The sequence below is a fragment of the Chelonia mydas genome, chromosome 4, assembly GCF_015237465.2.
Source record: "Chelonia mydas isolate rCheMyd1 chromosome 4, rCheMyd1.pri.v2, whole genome shotgun sequence".
Classification (NCBI taxonomy): domain Eukaryota; kingdom Metazoa; phylum Chordata; order Testudines; family Cheloniidae; genus Chelonia; species Chelonia mydas.
The window spans coordinates 27,850,300-27,874,368 of NC_057852.1; the positions used below are offsets into that span (position 1 = coordinate 27,850,300).

The following is a 24,069-nucleotide window of genomic DNA, read 5'->3' on the forward strand; positions in this document are numbered from 1 at the left end:
AATCTACAGCACACCAACTTGCCCTGAAGCAATGATCCAGGTGGACACTGCTTCAGTTCAGTGAAAAGCATGAAGTGTCCTTAGATGCACAAGTCCCACTGAAAGTCAATGTGCTCCTAAGTCACCTATGTGTTTTTGAAAATCCTAACCACAATTCTAACTACTGTAATTAAAATCATACAGAAGAGAAGGTTACTTACCCTGTGCAGTAACGGAGGTTCTTCGAGATGTGTCCCCCTATGCGGTAGCACCTCCTGCACCTGGGATCAGAGATCTTCGGTAGCTGTGCCCGTTGGGCTGCACATGCGCTCCTCCCCATCTCACACCATGAGCAGTGTCTATATAGCACTGTGCAGTCCAACTGCCCTCAGTTCCTTCTCTACCACAGAGTCTACCTTTAAACTCCAAAGCAAAGAGGAGGAGGGTGGGTAGTGGAGCACCCATAGGAGCACGCATCTTAAAGAACCGCAGTTAGTGCACAGGGTGAGTAATCTTTTTTTTCTTCAAGCAGTGTCCCTATGGGTGCTCCACTATAGATAACTGTAGAGGAGTGCCCATAGATGGAAGGCCAGGGTTCAGAGTGACATCTACTAAGGCTGATAAGACACTGCATCCTTGTAGAGCATTGTGGATAATTGCATAGTGTTGGCTAAAAAAAGTCTGTAAATGCCCAGGTGGCTGCTTGGCAAATGTCAGTAATTGGCACATTGCTCAGAAAAGCAATCGAGGTGGACAGCGAGCAAGTGGAATGTGTTCAGGTTCTAGGTGGGGGAGGTCACAGTTTGCGTCATTGGTAGCAAAGGCAGAGGAACTCCAAGATCCATTCAGAGAAACATTATTTGGATATGATCTTTGATCTCTCTGCAACGGAGAGGAATAAGTGTGGCGATTGTCTGAAAGATTTGGTTCTGTCAGTGTGAAAGGCTAATGCTCATCTGACATCCAATGTGTGCAGCATGGCTTCATGCTGGTTGCCAAGTGGCTTTGGGAAGAAAGAAGGAAGGTGAATAGGTTGGTTTACGTGAAAAGAGGATGGCATCTTGGGTAAGAATTTTGGGTGTGGTCATAACATGACCTTGTCTTTGTGAAAGACTGTGTACGGAGGGTATGCCATGAGAGCACCTATCTCCCCTACCTCTCAGGCGGACATGATGGTGACAAGAAATGCTGTCTTCACGGATACGTGGGTGTAGGAGCACATTGCCATGGGCTCAACTGGAGGGCCTTTGAGATAGTGCAGAACTAGGTTGGTATCCCAAGGTGGGGGTCACATATTTGAAGGTAAAGGTTTTGATGGCCCTTAAAGAATCTTTTTGTGATGGGTGGATAAATATGGAATGACCTTCTATCTTGGGGTGGATTTCTTGTTCAATGTCAGGTGATCTAGAGACTGAAGACGACAGAGTTCGTCTTTGTGTCTGCTTCTGCTACGTGGGCGATTTGGGAAAGTTCGCCCTATATGCAGCCCTTGGGTCCCAATAGGGCCAATGTGGAGGAACTGGCATATGGGGTTGTATCCATAGGGGTCCATACCAGGGACCTGGTTCAGTTCTGGTCATTGGGTATCGGAGATGACAGGATGGTTCTCTGTGTGTGTCTGCTCTTGATATGATGGAGAACTGTGTGCAGTGGAGTACTCCTCTCCTTCCTCCTCTTCTTCCTCACTCAAGAACAGTGGTCTGGTCCTCAGTTTGGAAGCAGAGTGCCGATGTGTCTCCGGAGAGAAGGCATGAGGTGCAGGGAACTCACTGTGAAGACGTGACGACACTGGCATATCAGAGACTATGATTCTCTGGGGTATCTGAATGCCTGTGGTACCAACAGGAGCATCATCAGCACCAGTGGTGGTATAGTTGTTGAGGGCATAGCCAGTGTCGATGGCAGAATGCATTCCTTTGAGTGGCCAGTAGCTAGTGCCAAGGGCTTACTTGGTGCTGAGAGCTTGCTCAGTGCTGGATGTTTAGTCGGTGCCAAAACACTCAGGATTATTTTTGTTGAGGAGGTTGGTGCCAATTTTGAAAGTTTTACACTGTCTTTTGCAGTGCCATGAGACAGTATTTCCACCTGTAGTCCCTCCCTTTTAGGGTCCTTGGACCTGTCTTTTGCGCCAGTACCAGAGATGCCTGGACAGTCGCGGGAGCCAAGTCTCACCCCTGAGCACGTTGGGGCTACAGACCTTGCCAGGGATGCTTTTTTCTAAGGTCGCTCCTTAGAGAGTGAGCTAGTGGACCTTTTCTTTTCATCTCGGTGTAAAAGTGTGGATTTTCTCTTGGTAGTGTATGGCAAGTGAGGGTCGGCTGATGACTGTGCCAATGGTGAGCGCCACATAGGAGAGATATCGGGGCCAAGGTCCGAGGCTGGTCGCACAGAGCTCTCCATTAGCCTTAGTTCACAGTTCTTACTGTACCAGGCTTTCAAGTTGAGGAATTGGGTATACTTCTGAGAGACATGACCCTCACTGAGGCAGCGTATGCACCGTGAGTCACCATCGGTCATGGGGGTGGCCTCACGGCAAAAGAGGCATCTCTTAAATCCAGGGGATCCAGGCATAACCAGAGCAGGGAGAGTTTCCCAATTAGGAAGAGCATAGAAAAAAGGAAATTTTTACGCTAAGCTAAAGAGTAATAGGGAGGAAAGGGCAGCGGGTTTTGGGTTTTTTTAGGGGGAAGAAAAATTAAAGGAAACAGCTGGTATCTACAATTAACTATAATGGAAACACTACTATTACTAAAGACTCGGGATGGTTGAAGGGCTCTGCTCAGGATTCCGTCCCAGATCAAAGACAGTTGAGAAGGAAGTGAAGACATTTGGACCACACAGCACTATATAGATGCCACTGATGACACAAGACAGGGAGAAGCGCAGGTGTGGCCCTACAAGCACTTCTATTGAAAATCTCCCAGGCACAGGAGGCACTACCACACTGACAGTGGAGCACCCACAGGGACACTACGCGAAGAATAACAAATGTTCAACCATGGGTTCCTAAAGTCAGACAACCACATCCATATTTTGTCATCTAAATAAAAAAATGACCTAATTTTCAGAGCACTTTTCACCATTGCAAACCACTGACTTATTCAGGAGCTAATTATGCTCAACACCTCTGTAAATCAGGCAGTCTCTTTAGGTGCCTAAATATGGTTTGGCACCTAAATTTAGGCATCCAAGATGGCAAATTTTGGTAAAAGCATACCACTGAAAAATTATCCCTAAAATATGCAAAACATTAGAAATGTTCCTCTTATAATAACAAATGTTTAACAATCTTCAAAAAAATAAACTTGCAGAACTATACAAGGTTATTTTCTGTATGATTTTAATAAATGTACTTTCTAGTTCATATATCTGATGGAACACAAAAAATTAAACACAGGAAAACTGACTAAAGTTATATCTACTTATAAAGGTTCTGAAGACATACACCCCTTGAATCTTTGCTCTCATTTAGCCTTGATTTTTACATAAGTTCTTGATGCATTTGCATAACTTTATATTTTACAGATTACAATAAATATAGAAAACCCCATGCAGAAAAATCCTTAATATATATAAATTTTCAGAAAAGGAAAAGCCACTCTGATAGCCTGCTGAATTAAAGTCATTGTAGCAGCCTTCTTAAGAGAACTTCCATGAAGTTGTTTAAACTAAATGGATGGAGAGTTTATTTAGATTCCTCTGTCTTCTGGGACATCCAACAACATTTCTGGTGAGTAAAAATAAAAATTAGATGTATGACAGGCATGGAACAGACCAACTGTGGCTTGCATAAGATGTTGTTTGAGGAAGTAAATATGAATGGAAGGAGAAGGTTCTGAATGACAGGAAAAGAAAAAAGGAAAGGAAATTACAAAAAAAACAAAAAAACCCATGACCATACATTATATATGATAAAAAAATCATCAAATGATATACTTTGAATTTGCAAACTATAACTCCATATCAAAGTTTCACTCTTACAATTTATGGTGTCACCAGAACCTCTCAATGAAAATAGAGTGTCATAACTCATAGCTACCTCATTTCTTCTCAATACAGTGTAATAATCTTTCTTTTCCTCAGCAATTGACAGTTGCGGGGTTTTGGTATGGGTGGTAAATTGTGATTTAAGAGCTAACTCAGTCAGTTATTCAGCAGAGGTCTTTTGCATACTGTATATTTTGTATTAGCTCTGAGTTTTTCCTTACAATTTTAAGAGTCATATTCCAAAGAACTGAAATGTAGTAGACGATTGCATAGTCATGAAATATAGCCCCTGATGTGCTAGTAGCTGTGAAATCTTAATTAGCAGTGGGAGTGTGGTTATATTCAATTATTCTACATATAGTCTTTATACATAGATCTAAGAGGCAGCTGTGAATAGAAGGACTATTATAACTCCATCAAGGGATTCTGGTGATATCATAAAGTATGGAATCAAATATCACATAGTCTTTGTAATTGTTAGAATGCTGAGATGGACCCTTGTTTCATCAGACCCTTGTTTCATAAATTGTTTGTTATTTTGTATTGCAGGCAATGTTCCCTCTAATTTTTGACAGGCCATGTGTGCAAAAAATTTCTTCGGTGCAAATTGTTGTGCTTCTGTGCAAATTTTTGTGTGCGCGGTGTTTCGGATCTATGTGTATGCGCACACGCGCACAGCTTAGAGGGAACAGTGATTGCAGGTGGTGCTCATAAAGAAGTATGGGCTGGATGGATGCACTACAAGGTGGGTAGAAAGTTGGCTAGATTGTCAGGCTCAACGGGTAGTGATCAATGGCTCCATGTCTAGCTGGCAGCCGGTATCTAGCGGAGTGCCCCAAGGGTCGGTCCTGGGGCCGGTTTTGTTCAATATCTTCATTAATGATCTGGAGGATGGTGTGGATTGCACCCTCAGCAAGTTTGCGGATGACACTAAACTGGGAGGAGTGGTAGATACGCTGGAGGGTAGGGATAGGATACAGAGGGACCTAGACAAATTGGAGGATTGGGCCAAAAGAAATCTGATGAGGTTCAACAAGAACAAGTGCAGAGTCCTGCACTTAGGACGGAAGAATCCCATGCACCGCTACAGATTAGGGACCGAATGGCTAGGCAGCAGTTCTGCAGAGAAGGACCTAGGGGTGACAGTGGACAAGAAGCTGGATATGAGTCGACAGTGTGCCCTTGTTGCCAAGAAGGCCAATGGCATTTTGGGGTGTATAAGTAGGGGCACTGCCAGCAGATCGAGGGATGTGATCGTTCCCCTCTAGTCGACATTGGTGAGGCCTCATCTGGAGTACTGTGTCCAGTTTTGGGACCCACACTACAAGAAGGATGTGGAAAAATTGGAGAGAGTCCAGCGAAGGGCAACAAAAATGATTAGGGGACTGGAGCACATGAGTTATGAGGAGAGGTTGAGGGAACTGGGATTGTTTAGTCTACAGAAGAGAAGAATGAGGGGGGATTTGATAGCTGCTTTTAACTACCTGAAAGGTGGATCCAAAGAGGATGGATCTAGACTATTCTCAGTGATAGCAGATGACAGGACAAGGAGTAATGGTCTCAAGTTGCAGTGGGGGAGGTTTAGGTTGGATATTAGGAAAACCTTTTTCACTAGGAGGGTGGTGAAACACTGGAATGTGTTACCTAGGGAGGTGGTGGAATCTCCTTCCTTAGATATTTTTAAGGTCAGGCTTGACAAAGCCCTGGCTGTGATGATTTAATTGGGGATTGGTCCTGCTTTGAGCAGGGGGTTGGACTAGATGACCTCCTGAGGTCCCTTCCAACCCTATTATTCTATGATTCTGTGATTCTTGTGGATTATGCAGCTAATAACTTTTTCAAGCAACTTTGACCAAGAAAGCAGAGAAGAAAGAAAAATATGCTATTGGCACTTACTTTGGACTGCGAAAGAAAAGGAGCACGTGGAACTTCATTTCCATTCTGTGTTGTATTCTCCACCTTCTGAAACTGACTTTTTATTTCATATTGTCCAGGTCCTGGAACACCCTGAAGAACATAAAAAAAGAAGCACTTAACATCCATTAGAGAAGTGCCCACAAGTATACTTAAGGTCAAGGGCCAACTAGTTAAATATCTGAACCAAACTCACCCTCTCTATGAAATTATGAACACTTCATTAAAAGACCAACCTAAAGGAACTGTTAACCAGCTAATAAAGAAAATAAGTAAAAATCTTGTGACAGTTTCCAAGATCCCAAAAAAAGTTCCCCTGCAACTTTGCTGCTCTCTACTGACAGAGCTCAGTACTTCCGCCACAAGCAGTACACAGCATATTTAAATAATTTAGAAAATGTTAAAGTATTTTGTGATTTTATTCTTTTTCCATTTAGAGGGATTTTTCTGGCATATTTATGAATCAAAGTTTTCTTTGTAAAGTTTTTTTTCCATTTCATTGTTCAATTTAACTATTTGATACTTAATATAATGTGTTTAAAAAAAGAAAATATTGCTCTCTTTGCACAAGGCTGCGTGTACTTAATGAGTATACGCTAGATGTAGGTAGTCCTTTTAGTAACCAATTATTAGTGATTCATTGACTAGCTCTATGCATGTCTTCCATTTTGCAATATAGAAAAGATTTTGCATCTGCAGTACTCATTTACATAATTACAACATAAATTTTAGTTAACTCAAGAGTCACAATACATTCTGAATTTCTAATAAAAGGAAGCAGGCCCACTCGCTCTATAGGGACAAACAAGAACTAATTAAATGCAAGAAGCTTTAAATCAACTAAACATGGTACAAAAATATTACATGGCTAAAGAAGATAGAAAAATAACTCTGAAATTAATCAGTTACAGTAATGAAAGGGACATTGTGCTTCATAGTCTATATTTGGATTATAAATGATTCAAAGCAGAAAATTAAACAGTAACAATAAACACTTTATAAGAAAAATGTTGCACCAGTTGCCATAGCATATGTTAGCAAACCAGATGCTGGGGGAAAGAGCATTGCTTTTAATGTAAATTTATAAGGTTCAGGAAGAATGAAAAGTAACCACACACTTGCTCACATGCACGCGCACACATCCCAGTATGCCTTTTCTTTTTCCTTAACTTGGTTTCATCTTAAATAAATCTCTGAATTTGAGTAATCGTAATGAAAAATTATTAGATTTCTGCACTCTTCCAGCTAATCTATCCTAGATTTTTACATTTTACCTACATTACTGAGATTGTAGTTTACAATTGTGAATTAATGGTGAATTTTAACATGCACTTTTCCCATCTATTTCATTTCTTCCAGTTCATAGCAAAATATCTCCAAAAAGTGGAAGCCAAACAACAGTAAGGACTAAATACTTTTTATCAGCTGTTTCCCCCTACCTTGTGAAACTGTTATTTGAAAGTAAAAATAGTTTTTAAAAAATGTGAAAGGCCTGCCTTGAAAGCAGTTTCTGAAAGGAAGAAACAAAGGACCTGATTTTCAAAAAATGTGACCTGTCCCTACTTTTGTACATGCATGTTTACTGTATGTGCGAGCACATATCAGTGATTTTGTACCAAAACGTCATGGGAAGTGCACACACAAGTGAGCCTCTACTTTTTAAAACTCAAAATATTGGCAAAGAAGGCCAGCGAACATTTACTACCCACTGTCACATGAGATAATCCATGGAGCTAGTATGCACTACATGCTGGAACTTTCATAAGAAACATGTTCCCATGAAAGTGCGAAACACAGTCCTTCCATTCACTTAAGCTTCCTGGTGTTGAAAATGGCCAGCCTAGTTAACAGCAAATCCCAAGACTTGGTTGGCCACAAAGTCAGGATGCCCAAACAACTCTACCATTTGAACACTTATTGGACAGACTTGAGTTGTGCAATAGGGGCTATTCAGGGAAGTTTGGCTCATGTCCTCACAGTTCTAAGAATAAAAACTGGTGGTTCTAAAAAGTAGACTGAAATATCTCTCATCAACATCAAAAAGCTGACTGCGAAACAGTACACTAAGAAGCTGACAAAAAATGCTGTAAGTCAACACCCACCGCATACAGATAGGTCTGAATACAGTAATCTCTGGAGGGTCTGGAGTTCGAACTTAAGTAACTGCATTATACACACAAACGTGTTTCTGCATTCTCTCAAAAAGGAGGCTTAGAACACCACCTTGACCACAAGCTTTCTATGGACCATGATAAAGAAAACTAGAATCTTAAGATGACTACACATAATTACAGGAGTAAGATGACTAAGCCTTCCCCTGAAGAAAAAACATTTTATCAACTAGTCCACAACTCCAAGAGAGCTAAAATTACAACTTCTAGTTAAATCCAATTCTAATGTGTCCAGGCCTCCACACAGAAATTCATATGACACAGAAGCATGTCAAGTGCTTCAGAAGTTGCTGTAATCAAGGATAGGATAGGAACTCAGTTTCTGGTACTGGATTCAGAGCCATTTGCAGCAGATTAAGGAGGAAATATGCTTTGAATTTAGCTGGATAAGATCTCTCCAGCCGAGGCCTTCATCAGCCCTGATCCTGATCCTTTTTCTTAAAATGATCAATAAAAGGTAGTGGAAGAAATGTCATAACCCTTGTAAATTGTAGCGGCTCAGAATGAGTGCTGCAAAAGCAACTTTTCCTACAGCACCTAAAGATGTTAAGATCCATTTGGCTCCCAAAGCATAGTGTAAATTAAATAAAATGAATTCAGTTTTGTGAGAAACATCTACAGAAATGGAAATAATAACTGTATGGTTATTTTTGCTATATTTATCTTCTTTTTTTAAAAATCAGAAAAATTTGCTGCATTTACAGAGAATATTCCCAAGCACCAGCAACACTACTGCTGAGGATATGGCCAGCACATCATGCTCATTCTTGTGTTACAACCACTGTTCCCTCTAAACTGTGCGTGTGTTCGCGTGCACACAGATCCTAAACCCCATGCACACAGCGAAACACCATGCGCACAAAAATTTGCACAGAAGCACAACAATTTGCATAGAAGAAAATTTTTGCACACACATCCTGTCAAAAATTTGCACAGAAGAAAGTTTTTGCGCACACGGCTTGTCAAAAATTAGAGGGAACATTGGTTACAACTATTTGCAAAAAGGAAAAGGCAGCACTCCCCTCCCCAGCAGAAGCCAACCCTCTATGGGAACATAAGCACAAATATGCAGCCAACCTCTGTCATGAGAAAATTATCTTATGCAATTATAGTAGCACCACAGAACTATTACTTAATTTTTGTAATTTCAGAGATGTTGTTTGATGGAGAATAAATTGGACAATGAGTCCCCACACTATGCAATTGTATCCAAAACCTCGATGTGATTCAAACTTACTCAGGAAAGCAACAGTTTAAATCATTGGATATTTTGCCTGACTAAGTGGTACAGGATTGGGTAGAAAGACAGAACTTTCAGCAGCTAATAAGAAATCTCATTACAGGATGCTATTGTAAAGTTATGGATAAAGTTATATTTGTCCATACAACTGAATATTATGATAAATGAATCACATGTTTCTATATTTTAATAAACAATGACATATGTCAATATTATGAATTTTCCCTAACATCTGGCTAGCAAAGTTTGTTTACGCTACAAAAATGAATTTAACTTTTTTTTTTTTTTAAATAAAAAAAATCTGCAGGAAGTACAACATTCATTGCAGCAGGCAGGAATTAATTTTGTTCTGAGTAATTTGCTAAAAAAAGCTAGTTATTATTAAAAAAGCTTGATAGATTTTAGTTACAATTCTCTTACTTTTACCCAGTTATTAAAGTGATATTATTACACTATGATCTATCTCATGGAATCATTTGTCTTGAAACGGAGTACTTAATATTTTATACAGTTTTCATCAGAATATTCTTCATTTCTGGGATGAATGTGTAAGAAACATATACAGAGGTGTAACAAGACAGGACACTTAAAACAAACAGCAAACTCATGTATATTTAAATATTCAATTAAGTTTCTTGTAGCTTGTGCCAGTTAAATTCTCTTCCTCAGTTCTATTCTGTAAGAGAAGCAAAATATTAAAGAAACACTGAAAATATTAGTTATAACTTTTTTAAATATTCACAGATATATATAAATGGAATTGTAACAGTGTATTTATTTTAAATGAAATCATAATAATAGTTTGCACATCTATAGCACCTTCCACCTGAGAATTTCTAAAAGTGCTGTAAAGGCATTAATGAAGTAAGTCTCACAATAACCTCATTTATATAATAATAAAGCAGCAGCCTCCCCATTTTACAGATGATGAAAACAGTAAACCTGAGGCAGAGCTAGGAATAAAACGCATATCTCCAGTCTCCTACTTCTTTGCATTAGCCACAAGAACAGCCTTCATTTCCAGAAGACCTATACACACATGCTTAACTTTATCTACTGTAAGGAGTATCAGTGACGCATATACACTGAAGTTAATAAGTCTGGCCAGTTTCAGTGGAGGGCATAATTGAAACTAACTAGAGTTATGGCAGTTTCAGTATGCAGATGACGAGCCTTCCAGGGTCCTCAGCTAAGTTTCCTGTAATATGCGCGGCTGTGCAGCAACCTATTTAGCACAGCGCAGATGCTCAGGGGAACCCGCCTGGGGACCTGCCGTGGCTGGAGGAGGGGCACTCCTTCCCCAGACGGCCCCCAACCTGCCACAGCCGAGGAGACCTCTGGCCCCAACTATGCCGCAGCCAGGGTGCCCCTACCCCAGCCCAAACCCAGCCACGCGGCCCAGCTCAAACCCAGGGTGCCCAGCCCAGACCTGTTGCAGCTGGAGCACCCCTTTCCACACCCAGCCCCGGCCCAGACCTGCGGGGGCCAGGGGGAGGGGCACCTATCCTGCAGCCCCAGCCCTGGAGCTGTTGCTGTGGAGAGAGGCAACTCTTCCCCCTAGCCCAGGTGCTGCTGTGGGGAGAGAGAGCTGCGGGGAGTCCTCTCTCCCCACCATAGCGCCAGAGCACGCTCCTGCACCCCAAACCCCTCATCCCTGGCCCCATCCCAGAGCCCGCACCCTCAGCTGGAGCCTTCCCCCCCATGCCATCCCTCTTCCCCAGCCCTGAGTCCCTCATCCATGGCCCCACCTCAGAGCCTGCACCCCCAGCCGGAGTCCTCACACCCCTGGACCCCAACTGTCTACCCCAGCCCTGAGCCCCCTCCCACACTCCAAATCCCTCAGCCCCACTCCCAACACATGGATTTTGTTATGTGCACTGATATGAAGGTGATGTGTCACACATCACCTCCATATTGGTGCACATAACAAAATTCATTCCGCACATGGGTAGGAAAAATTAGAGGAACACTGATCCTCAGGTTCATGGCAGAATTGCAGCATGTAATTATTTGGGTTGGAAGAGACATCTAGAGTGTCCTGTAGTTCATCATGCTGTCAATAATACTTTGATTATACCGACTTATATATCTTCTTTTCCACAGCTGCAACCAACACAGATGTCACAGTGTCTTAATTTTGCATTTATCTCCTAGGTAAAGGACAACTGGCTTAAACTCAACCTGCGCAAGACTGAAACGATGCTGGTCAGAACAGTCTTCAAGAAATAGCTGAGATATAATTCTCTCAATCCACTGAACACCCGCTGCTCATCAATGTGGCGTGAAGCCTTTGGGTCCTGAGTTTAAATGGTTAAGTCAGTGACAAAATGCCTTCTTCCACCTTTCGCTTCTGAAGAAGCTCTAACCCTTCTAGTGGTCAAAACAGATGGGGAAGCTTACCGGTCCTGATAGTTATATGTTGCCATTAGTGTTGACATCATATGGGCAAGTGACGTATCATATTGTGTGGTGCGACATGGAAGAGAATGAAGGCAAAGGAATAAAAGTATCTGAAAGGAATCCACATCCTCAAATGTGTCCAAAACCAACCACACAAGAAGAGTATTCTGAAATCATCGATAAATTGTCCTTAAAGTCAGAGAGTCAGCCCCAGTGTAAATAATATTTAGATAGTACAGGTCGATAAATATCCTAACCTTTAGGCAAGCTGATGAATAAACTTTTTTCCAGAAAACGTGTCTAGACTCTTTGGTTCTTTTTCTTTGGGAGTTGACTTTCCCAACCTTTTTTACTTTCCATTTGCAGCAGTAACAACCCATCAAGTTGGAGGATGAGTATAAAATACTCATAACCTTTGGACAGTATTTAATATCTCTGACCAGCACATTCTGAAGTCGTTCAAACTGAGGCAGAGGTAGCCAAAAGATTTTGTGCCTGTTCTAATATTCCTTCATTTACAGGGAGGGAAATTATATTTTGAGAGGCTGGTTGTAAAATATCAAATAATTTGTATGATTTTTCCTGTACGATTTCTAGTGGGACTTCCAATGTTTCTGCAATGTATGAGATAGCTTTGTCACGTGAAGAAGAATGTGGAGGACCAGATGAATCTTCCTAGTGGATGAATACCTTCTGATCACTATAATTATGTTATTCTCCTGATGCCATCATTCAATTAGGAGAATGATGCAACACTCGAGAACGTGAATTAAGTGATTTACATATTGTCACAGATCCAAGCGAGCACCCCTTCCTGGCCACCCATCAAGACTGCTCTGAGAAGGGAATCCAAGACTTTGTGCTCTGGATCGTCAAGGTGTTTCAAGCTCCTGAAGCCTGAATAGAGTTTAACCACTGTTCCAAGCTTCGGGTCTGTAAGCACACTCTCCAGATACACATCTGCCATCTGGCACCCTCCTCCAAGCATTGGAGTCCACTGTCTAGCTGCCTGGCTCCTTTGCACGGCATTGACCCTTTAGACTCACCAGTTCAATATTAGGGTTGAACACACCCCTTTCCCAGAACTCCACCTAAAGGTGTGAAGCTTTTTGCTTACAGTTGAACTCTCAAAGGTGCATGCTCTAGTTTTGAAGCAGTCAACACACACACACTTTGCCCAGTCTAACATCTTTATGCTCTTTTATATGTATTCATGTACAGAACAGATGAGTACAGATCACACAAAACAAACACTAAACACATGTCCCTGCCTCAGTTTCCTCACCACTCCAAGAATTTTTTAAGAGGGGTCTGAGTCCCTGGGACCAACTGGGTACAGGAAAGTGGCCTGGAGCCCCCTACCCCACAAAAGTACTGTGTGCTGAGTGACCTCTCCCTCCTGGACTGGAGAAAATGGCCACCCAACAGACCAAACTCTGCCCTTTAAAACCTTCAGTGTGCTACGGCAGGTGACACCGTTGCCAGTTTCCCCACATCAGCACCCACCAGATGACTTTGTTGCCATGGTGACTTCCTCCCATTAATCCAGTTCTTCTGGGGAGGGACCAGTCTTTTGCCTAGAGTAAAGAAATTTCCAATAATTGGGTAGTTAAGAATCAACTAGCCACTATTCCAGAGGACTGGAAAAGGACAAATATAGTACCCACCTATAAAAAGGGAAATAAGGACAACCCAGGGAATTACAGACCAGTCAGCTTCAGCACCCAGAAAGATAATGGAGCAAATAATTAAGCAATCAATTTGCCATCACCTAGACGATAGTAAAGTGATAAGTAACAGTCAGCACGGATTTGTCAAGAACAAATTGTGTTAAACCAACCTAATAGCTTTCTTTGACAGGGTAACAAGCCGTGTGAATGGGAGGAAAGCGGTGGATGTGGTAGATTTTGACTTTAGTAAGGCTTTTGATACTGTCTCACATGACCTTCTCATAAACAAACTAGGGAAATACAACCTAGATGGAGCTACTATAAGGTGGGGTGCATAACTGATTGGAAAACCATTCCCAGAGAGTAGTTATCAGTGGTTCACAGTCAAGCTGGAAGTGCATATCGAGTGGGGTCTTTCAGTGATCAGTTCTGGGTCCAGTTCTGTTCAATATCTTCATCAATTATTTAAACAATGGAATAGAGAGTACACTTATAAAGTGTGCAGATGATACGAAGCTGGAAGGGGTTGCAAATGCTTTGGAGGATAGGATTAAAATTCAAAATGATCTGGACAAACTGGAGAAATGGTCTGAAGTAAACAGGATGAAATTCAATAAGGACAAATAAGGCAAAGTACTCCACTTAAGAAGGAACAATCGGTTGCACACATACAAAATGGGACATGACTGCCTAGGAAGGAGTACTGCAGAAAGGGATCTGAGGATCATAATGGATCACAAGCTAAATAGGAGTCAACAGTGTGACACTGTTGCAAAAAAAGCAAATATCATTCTGGGATGTATTAGCAGGAGCATTGTAAGCAAGACATGAGAAGTAATTCTTCCACTCTACTCCACGCTGATTAGGCCTCAACTGGAGTAGTGTGTCCAGTTCTGGACACCATATTTCAGGAAAGTTGTGGACAAATTGGATAAAGTCCAGAGAAGAGCAACAAAAATGATTAAAGGCCTAGAAAACATGACCTATGAGGGAAGATTGAAAAAACTGGGTTTGTGTAGGCTGGAGAAGAGAAGACTGAGACATGATAACAGTTTTCAAGTACATAAAAGGTTGCTACAAGGAGGAGGGAGAATAATTGTTCTCCTTAACCATCTGAGGATAGGACAAGAAGCAATGGGCTTAAATTGCGGCAAGGATGATTTAGGTTGGACATTAGGAAAAAGTTCCTGTCAGGGTGGTTAAGCACTGAAAGAAATTGCCTAGGGAGGTTGTGGAATCTCCATCATTGGAGATTTTTAAGAGCAGGTTAGACAAACACCTGTCAGGGATGGTCTAGATAATACTTAGTCCTGCCATGAGGGCAGGGGACTCGATTAGATGATCTCTCAAGGTCCTTTCCAGTCCTATGATTCTGTTATTATTCTTTTGCCACTTGCCATTGGAATTTTCAACCTAACATGGAGGCAAACAGACCATAGAGAAGGCAAAATGCTGCACATTCAAAATGGAGTTTGCAACCTCACACAGACACATGAGGTTTATAATCTCTCACAGAATTTATAAATTGTGCAGACATATTCCCAATTCATCACACACATATGTCCTGTGTATTGTGGGATAACTTGTCCCAAACTTGTGAGGAAACTTGCGGATACTATAGCCATGGGGACCAACATAGCCAAGGCAGAGGACCATATGGGTGAGACACATTCACCCAACTCGGAGGATCCCTAGGAGAGTAATTAGGTTTTAAACTTTTTAATTCATAAGCCTCATTTGTATTGCTTTTTCTATTTTTTTTTTTCCTGTCTTGCTCTGTTCTTAGGTGGATTCTTCTTGCTGGAGCTGAAGGGAATCAGAGTCAGAACATGCAAATCTTTCTGCTGATGGGATAGCCAAAGGAGATTTTAAAACTCGAGTAGGCTTCTATTCTTACCCCTATTGTTATGCTGACGAAGAGAAACCTTCATTACAAGTATCTCTGATCCTTCATAATCAGGTGAATTAGATAGTACAAAAATAGGAAACGCTTGCAATAAACGTGACTCGGGCTCTGGAGTTACTGTATTCTAAAAACAAGGCAAGACATCAAGGAATCCTTCATTGTTGAGGAATCCTTTGCTTCATCTAGCTGCTTTGAAATCTCCAAAGGCATTAAAACGGGCAGTGCTGAGAAAGAGTTTGATCTTAACAATCCCACAGTGCCAACTGGCAAAGGATTCACTGTTCTGTAACCGCAACTCCTATCAGGCCTGACAAACTCACTATTCCTAACACATCACTTTCATAATATTTAGCCATGAAAGGTCTTGTGAGGTGTCTAATAAAATCTTATGTAGATTAAGCATTATAAGCCAACACGATGGAAGCCTGTTTTCATATGGAGTTAACACAAGTACATGAAGACAACTTCTAGCTAGCACATCAAGAAAAGAACCACAGGGTTTAGCCTGATTCTGGGGACAAAACAATGACAGCACAAAAAGGACGGTGCTTTTTGCATTCATGAAAGATGATCCCAGCCATGTTGGCTGGTAAGGCTGGGAGAATGCTTCAGGTGAGAAACTACTTTAGACAAGGATTTTAGCCTGCTAAAGTCACGTTTAGACTAGAAGAAACATGTAACACTTTTTGTTTTATATGTAACCATTTCTATTCCCATTATCCTTACTCAGTATCTTAAATCTTTATCTTTGACAACAAACTTATAATTGTTTTCACTATAACTAAATCTCAGTGCTGTGATGTTATAAAGAACCTGATGCTGAGTTGTACCAGTCAAGCTGTGTGTATACTGTTTTCTTGGGGACAGCAAACATGCTAATTTCTGTGAGCGTCCAGTGACAGGGGCTGAATACTTCAGGAGGACTTTGCCAAAGGGGATCAGGGGCTGGGGTATGCCTACTGTTACCTTCAAGACAAAGTAAAGGCTTCCAGAGCCCTGAGGAAATTGTTCGGGTGGCTAATAGACTGGTGGTGTCCAGGAGCTGACATTCAGTTAAGCAAAAGTAAAGAATTTCTTTTGCTGAGGCAGGGGGGTAACAAGGTGACCCTCAGTTCTGGGCACTCTGAAAAGCCATCTCAGAGATTCCCTCATCAAAGATGGTACAGCTAAAGCCACAGCCAGGGTGGATCCTCCTGGTTTCCAGCAGTCTTAAGCCAGACTGGTGCAAAGCAGATAGAACAGACTCAACGTCAAGCCCAAAGTGTTCACAATAACTTTTCTACTCCCACAGGATTTTCAGTGAGAGGGATTTATTTGGTCTACTGGGTTTTTGATTTATTAATGATGCACCTTAATAACCATCATAATAGAGTTACACATATCGAAAGCTACTATGAGTAAAATATTATTATATAATGAGCTCCATAATCTCTGGAGAAATAATATATAAGGATATTATACCCACATAAGTATTACTTCAGTCCAATGAATTTCATCTCCAGCACGTTGAATCAATACGCATGTTATAATTATACTACTAATGCAACTTCTGAATTTATTTTATAATGCTAAAGTGCTGCAGTCTGTACAAAAATGATAGCCAAATTAGTCAGTTTCATTCTAAAATTATAAATATTCAGTGTGAAAATGCATTAGTATTGAAATAAAACTCATTCTATGAAACCTTACCTAATGAAAATTCTTTCCTCAGATAAATATTTGATACTCACCTAAGCAATCTGTGTATTCACATAATGTAGGATTACGACTGATACTAACCTCCCAGCACTGTTTCTTCCTTTGCTGCCCCCCTTGATGTCATAACAGACAAACCTCCAGTTTTTTTCCATCAAGCAGAGACCTCTTGGGAATCTAAATACAACATGGAAGTGTATGACCCTGCCACTACATTAGAAATGAGCTTACTTTTCCACTCCCAAACTTTACTTTTTATTGATTTAAATATTTTAAAATCATACAGATGCTGTATTCTACAAAGCTCAAAATCACACAAAACTATACATGTTCACAGTTTGGCACCAGCATAAGCTCAGTACAAATTCTTGTATATCCGTATGGGTCAATGCCTGAATCCCGCATTCACAATAGAGAGAAAACTAGGGTCCAATGAATACAAAGCCAAAGAGTGTAAATAAACATGCATCTTAAAATGTCTCACCACCATTTGAAGAGTCCGGTGGAAAGAGGTCAACAGCCATATTTGACTGATCTTCAAAGCAGCATTAATTTCTCAGCAAAATAACGAATTTGCTAAACTTTAACAAACATTTACATTGGCACATATCAGCCCCACTGTTATTGAACGGCAACAAAGAAAATTGTAGATAAACGTATTAATAATTAATAAAATAATATGAATATTATATTACATTAAATAATATTATAATTATTATAATATTCATATTATTTATATATATTTATCTTCAAAGCATTGTACAAACATAACTAATTGTCACAATACTCCTTTGCAGTAGGTATGAACTATTATCATAGTAAAAGTGAGTCATTAGTTTGATGGCTAAGCCAGTCTGCTTGAATGTTCTTGTTGCTCCTGAAATATCTTGCAGAGAAAATAAAGCCACAGGTCTCTGAACAGAAAAGAATCACAAGCTTTTTGTCCCCCATGGTGATTCCTATAAGCAACTGTGGTGCTAATGTTGCATTCCAACAAAATGGAATTGGTAGAGATGAGAGGAAGGAATTAACTAACTGGCGGGCCAATTACCCTGAGCTCCAAGAAACAGAAAATGAGGATAGACTCATGCAAAGTCCATTTCCCTTGAGAGTATCTGTTCACCATTTGGCTTTCCAACCTGAAAGATTATCAGTAAAAATTCAGGTCACAGGAAACCATTAAGAGGATTACCTGAGAATTAATTGGTTTTATGAACTCAACAGGAAAAAACAGTAGCATGAATCTGGGTGAGGTCACAAACCAGAACATTAACTATAAGTGATGGTCCCACTAGGACAGTAGAAAGTATTGAAGGAAGTTTATATATGGCGTTAAAGACCAGTCAACTGTATCTGAACACGATACCATCAAGCCTAGAAGGTGAAGGCCCAGTCAAATAGACAGCCTAGGAGTCCTATAAATCCAAAATAAGGAGTCTGAACTGGGAGAATCTGTCCTTGTAAGGATTTTGCGGTGGGGGGGGAGGGGAAGGGGTGCATGCAAGAGAGAGATTCAAGTCATTTTTGGCCAGAAAAAGAGCTCTCAAGGTATATCTACACTACAATAAAAGACCCGTGGCACTGTCTCTCAGAACCAGGGTCAATGGACTCAGGATCACAGGGCTCGGAGTGAGAGGCTAAAAATATCGTTGTAGAAGTTCAGACCTCACAGAATCTGAGAGTCTGGGATCCAACTCAAGTCCAAATGTCTACACTGCTATTTTTAGCCCTAAAGCTTGAGTCCCATGAGCCTCAGTTAATTGACCCAAGCTCTAAGACTCAGTTGTACTGGTTATATATTGCAGTGTAGACACACACTCTGATGCACCAAGTTTTGTGTAGGAGTAAGAGCACTCTTCTGAAAGTTGCTAATGCATTTATGCTCATTTAAGACAAGCAAGTCTCTGGTAGTCACACAGCTCGATGGTAAAAGGAGGCTGTCATAAATATAAAGGGAAGGGTAAACCCCTTTGAAATCCCTCCTGGCCAGGGGAAAGCTCCTCTCACCTGTAAAGGGTTAAGAAGCTAAAGGTAACCTCGCTAGCACCTGACCAAAATGACCAATGAGGAGACAAGATACTTTCAAAAGCTGGGAGGAGGGAGAGAAACAAAGGGTCTATGTGTCTGTCTATATTCTGTCTTTGCCGGGGATAGACCAGGAATGGAGTCTTAGAACTTTTAGTAAGTAATCTAGCTAGGTACGTGTTAGATTATGATTTCTTTAAATGGCTGAGAAAAGAACTGTGCTGAATAGAATTGACAGAGGCTTTGAGTAAAAAGGTCATCTAAGTCGTAAAAAGTTCCTTGCAGATGAAGGGCAGCCACCAGCACGACAAGTCTTTGAAAACACTTTTGGGGCTGTGGCTTGCCCAAAGTGTAGAGTGATGGATTGCAGATAATACTCAACAGTAGTATTTATCTCTGATACAGTGACATTTAACTCTTACCTAAGATGCATGTAACCAGCAATGAAAGAGAGAAGAGCCATGGGGCCAGAAGATGGGAATGTGAAGATATGCTTGCATGGAGTTATTTCCTTAATTAAAATGAATGTCTCCAAATAGAAGGAAAAATTCACTTAGCAGTTATGCAGGGAGAGGCTCAGAACCACACTTAGGTCACAAGGTCCATTGTAGAGCCCAAGGATGATATGGAGTGCCATGCACTCCACCCTGACACACTCTTCCTACTCCAATGTGAACCCTATGTGGGTTGAGGAGAGCCAGCTACACCAACTGAAGTTCTCATGTGGCTCTTTAAGACTACTTTCAAGTTGCATTTTTTCTGCTAAGGCAGCACTAACCAGATGGTGCCAGGCCAAGGATCTGGCCCATCATCTGAAAATAAATAAATAAATTTTAGCTATTAAAAACAACTAATCAAGGTCTTTCATAGTCTCATTCATCTCATAGTTGTTTTATTTAAAAACTTGAAAATGATCTGAAAATAAGATCAAAATGCTGGATTGCACTGAATCAAGACATGGTACTCAAACTACTGCTTATTTCCAATCATTTTCTATTCTTAAACATGGTACAATATATCAACCATGAATGTAAAAAGTCAGTCTATAATACAACTGTGACACATGGCCAGAAAGGGTTAAACATCCTGCAAAATAAATGACTCAAATTCAACCCTTAAAGACTTGTGGGGAGATAACGCTTGTCTTTTTGTATATTTACATATGTATGGGTAGTGGTCAACAATCCCTGTCTATGCTGTATTCTGATAATTCAAAGATTAAAAGAACATCCTAGCATTTAAATGAAGTGTAAACACAGGATATCTCTATATTCATCTCTCTTTGAAATGTATAGCAAATCATCGGTGAATGGTGAAGGAACAGGCGATTGTCTCATGTTAATTTGTATAGCTAAGTACCGGTGATAGACTGCCTGATGGATAAATTGCCTTATGTGAATCTGTGTGAATAATTAACAACGATGCTTAGGAAATAAGAGCCTTGTGTTCCCCGAGGAACTCCAACTAGTCAAAGAAGACCTGACATTATATAAAAGATCCTTGGGACCTGATCCTTTTTATCTCAGATCTGCTTGAGGTTTCATGCAGGGGAAGCCTAAGCCACAAGGACTGAGATCCCAGTTCTGACTGGACCGCCCTGAAATGTAAACATTGGATTATAACCTATGGACTATTTCAGAAAGAACTCTTTGCAACTACAAAGCTCACCATCTCTGCTACGAATCTGAACCTTGTCTGTATGTATAAGAATTGAACTCTTGTCTGTATGTATACTGATCTTTTAACCATACTCTCTCTCTCTCTCTATTGTTTTTTAATAAATTTTAGTTTAGTTAATAGGAACTGGCTGTATGCGTGTATTTGGGTAAGATCTGGAATATTCAATAACCTGGGAGATAATGTGTCTGATCCGTTGGGATTGGAGGAACCTTTTCTTTTATATGATGAAATAAGATTTTCAGAAATCTTCATCATATTTGACTTGGGCACCTGGATGGAGGCCTGAGGCTGGGTTACTGCAAGGGAACTGTGTTGTTTGGACTTCTGAATAACCATTAAAGTATAACAGAAACTGTTTAGTGCTGGCTTGGCAAATCTAAGTATTGAACCATCCACCAGCTTTGGGGTTTGTCTGTCCCATTCTTTGCAGATCACCCAAATTGAGTGACCTCGGCTGGCTCCCCACTAGGACCCTAGTCACAGTGGCATAGTCGTGCTAGGATACACATTACCACAAGTTAATTGGGTTTTTGCATCAGAACCACACACTTGTCAACAATTAATTTTGATATTGGAGAGTTTAAGTTACAGTGAGTGACCCTGTAATAGGGTCTCAATTGGTCCGCCGAGCCACTGGGGGGAGGTGGGGAGCTACTGCCTCGCCGAAAGGCCTTCGTCACACCTTTCTGTCAAAGGGAAGTTAGCAGAGGGAGGTGAGCCAGCCAGAGTCCGTGACATGCCCCTCAGGCCGGGAAGCACCGGCAAGGGTCACTGGTGCGCCCCTCAGGCAGAGGGGTGCTTGCACGAGTCACTGTCATGCCCCTTAGGCAGGGGAGCTCCGGCATGAGTCAGTGCTCTTTATTGGGGTTCTGCCACCCGAGGTAGGGTGGCTGGGGTAGGGAAACACAGACCCACCCAACTCCACTGCGTTCCAGCCCAGGGCCCTGACAGTGGCGGGAGGAGAGGGTCCCACCACTGGGTCATAGATTCATAGATATTAAGGTCAGAAGGGACCATTATGATCATCTAGTCTGACCTCCTGCACAATGCAGGCCACAGAATCTCATCCTCCCCCGCCCCACTCCTGCAATAAACCTCTCACCTATGTCTGAGCTATTGAAGTCCTCAAATCATGGTTTAAAGACTTCAAGGTGCAGAGAATCCTCCAGCAAGTGACCCGTGCCGCATGCTACAGAGGAAGGCGAAAAACCCCCAGGGCCTCTGCCAATCTGCCCTGGAGGAAAATTCCTTCCTGACCCCAAATATGGCGATCAGCTGAACCCTGAGCATGTGGGCAAGATTCACCAGCCAGATACCCAGGAAAGAATTCTCTGTAGTAACTCAGATCCCACCCCATTTAACATCCCATCACAGGTCATTGGACCTATTTACCATGAATAGTTAAAGATCAATTAATTGCCAAAATCATGTTATCCCATCATACCATCTCCTCCATAAACTTATCGAGTTTAATCTTGAAGCCAGATAGGTCTTTTGCCCCCACTGCTTCCCTTGGAAGGCTGTTCCAGAACTTCACTCCTCTGATGATTAGAAACCTTCGTCTAATTTCAAGTCTAAACTTCCCGATGGCCAGTTTATACCCATTTGTTCTTGTGTCCACAGTGGTACTGAGCTTAAATAATTCCTCTCCCTCTCCGGTATTTATCCCTCTGATATATTTATAGAGAGCAATCATATCTCCCCTCAACCTTCTTTTGGTTAGGCTAAACAAGCCAAGCTCCTTGAGTCTCCTTTCATAAGACAGGTTTTCCATTCCTCGGATCATCCTAGCAGCCCTTCTCTGTACCTGTTCAAATTTGAATTCATCCTTCTTAAACAAGGGAGACGAGAACTCCACACAGTATTCCAGATGAGGTCTCACCAGTGCCTTGTATAACGGTACTAGCACCTCCTTATCTCTACTGGAAATACCTCATCTGATGCATCCCAAGACCACATTAGCTTTTTTTCATGGCCATATCACATTGGTGGTTCATAGTCATCAGCGGGGATCCGTCCACAACACGCTGACCAAACACTGACTCAACACACTGTCCAGTTTTGCCCTGGGCTACTTCCTACCCGGTCTCTCGAGTGGGTCCCTCTGGTTCCTCGAACTCATCGGGATATTCAGCCACTGGTAGCCCCAGTAGCTCCAGCTCATCCTCAGTGTCAGGCTCACTCTGGCTCGGGTCGCTGCCTGGCTTCTCCAGTTCCTCGAGGCACTCTGCGGCCGGCAGTCCTGGTAGCCCAAGCCCTTCCTCAAGGTCAGGTTTCCCCTGGTCCAGGGCTTCCCCTGGCTCGGCAGCAGGGAACAGCCAGCAGTCTGTGTCTGTCTCGCTCGCTGATGCTCCTTTGACTGGGCTAAGGGGCCCCTCGTTTTGTACTTCCTGTTCCACCCCTTCCCTTCCAGGGGGTGGAGTAAGCTTGGCCTGGCCCCGCCCACTCAGGCTGAGAGAGTGACTCTTTACCCTCTGGTTCGGAGGGAGGCCACCCTCGCTCCCTAGAGACCCAATGATTGTATAATGATCTTGACAGAAAAAGCCTTGAAGAATTGTGCTCACAGAGGCAGTTGTCTTTTACGAAAAAGCCCCAAAGCAGGAACTCAAAAATCTTTTAATTGCCAGTGATAAGGAAGCAGACACAGCAAAAATGCTTGCAGTGAGAAACCGGCGGCAACTTGAACAAAAGCAAAAAATAGCTGATATGGAAAAAGAAGCTGCTGAAAGAGAATGCCTGTGTTTTGAACATGAACAAAGAATGGTATACATTCGATTGCAGGAATTAGAAGCTAAGGCAAAAGTGGAAAAAACTTTAGCTCCAACTCAAGAGAATAAAGGAACACCAGGAACTGTATCGTCCTGAAAAGCCAGCTCCTCTCAATAACAAAGATGGGGACAGAATCTACCCAGTTTGTAACAATGTTGATTGGTATGTTGTTTGACTCTAAGCAGTTGTCTGTGTGTAACCAAATATACCCCAACACTGCCACCTTTCATGTAAATGCTTTTACTCTGAGCTCAGGTAAAGGTAACCCCATAACTTGTGCTGAGAATGTAAAAATCAATGGTAAAAGCGGTTTAGGGCAAATTACAGCTTCTAACATCACTTTTGTTAAAGCAAATCTTTTCAAAGAGGAAGATTACTTACCAGATGAGAGTGTGAATATTGTAATCCTCTATGAATTTACTGTAAGTGTGCCTTTAGCCAAAATCCACTTTGAATGGAATGGTGTTAAATATGAAGCTATAACTGGTGTAAGGAAGTTATTGCTTAAGGATCTTTTGATTGGGGATGATATTAAAGCTTTGTTCAGTCAGGGTGACATAAATGAGTCACAGGAAAGAAATAATCCTGAATCTGTGTCTATTAGGAGCAAATACTTGCCTATGGAACATTTCT

General features: G+C 41.6%; 1 protein-coding gene across 7 annotated transcripts in view; it reads right to left on the bottom strand.

The window, feature by feature from the left end:
* Positions 1-24,069, bottom strand: part of STPG2 (sperm tail PG-rich repeat containing 2) — a 398,804-nt gene that overhangs the window by 302,961 nt on the left and 71,774 nt on the right. For all 7 annotated transcript variants that reach the window (XM_037896937.2, XM_043545509.1, XM_043545506.1 and 4 more), the window contains one exon: positions 5,863-5,973. In XM_037896937.2, coding sequence (XP_037752865.1) covers positions 5,863-5,973 — 111 coding nt within the window. The remainder of the gene's footprint in view (positions 1-5,862; positions 5,974-24,069) is intronic.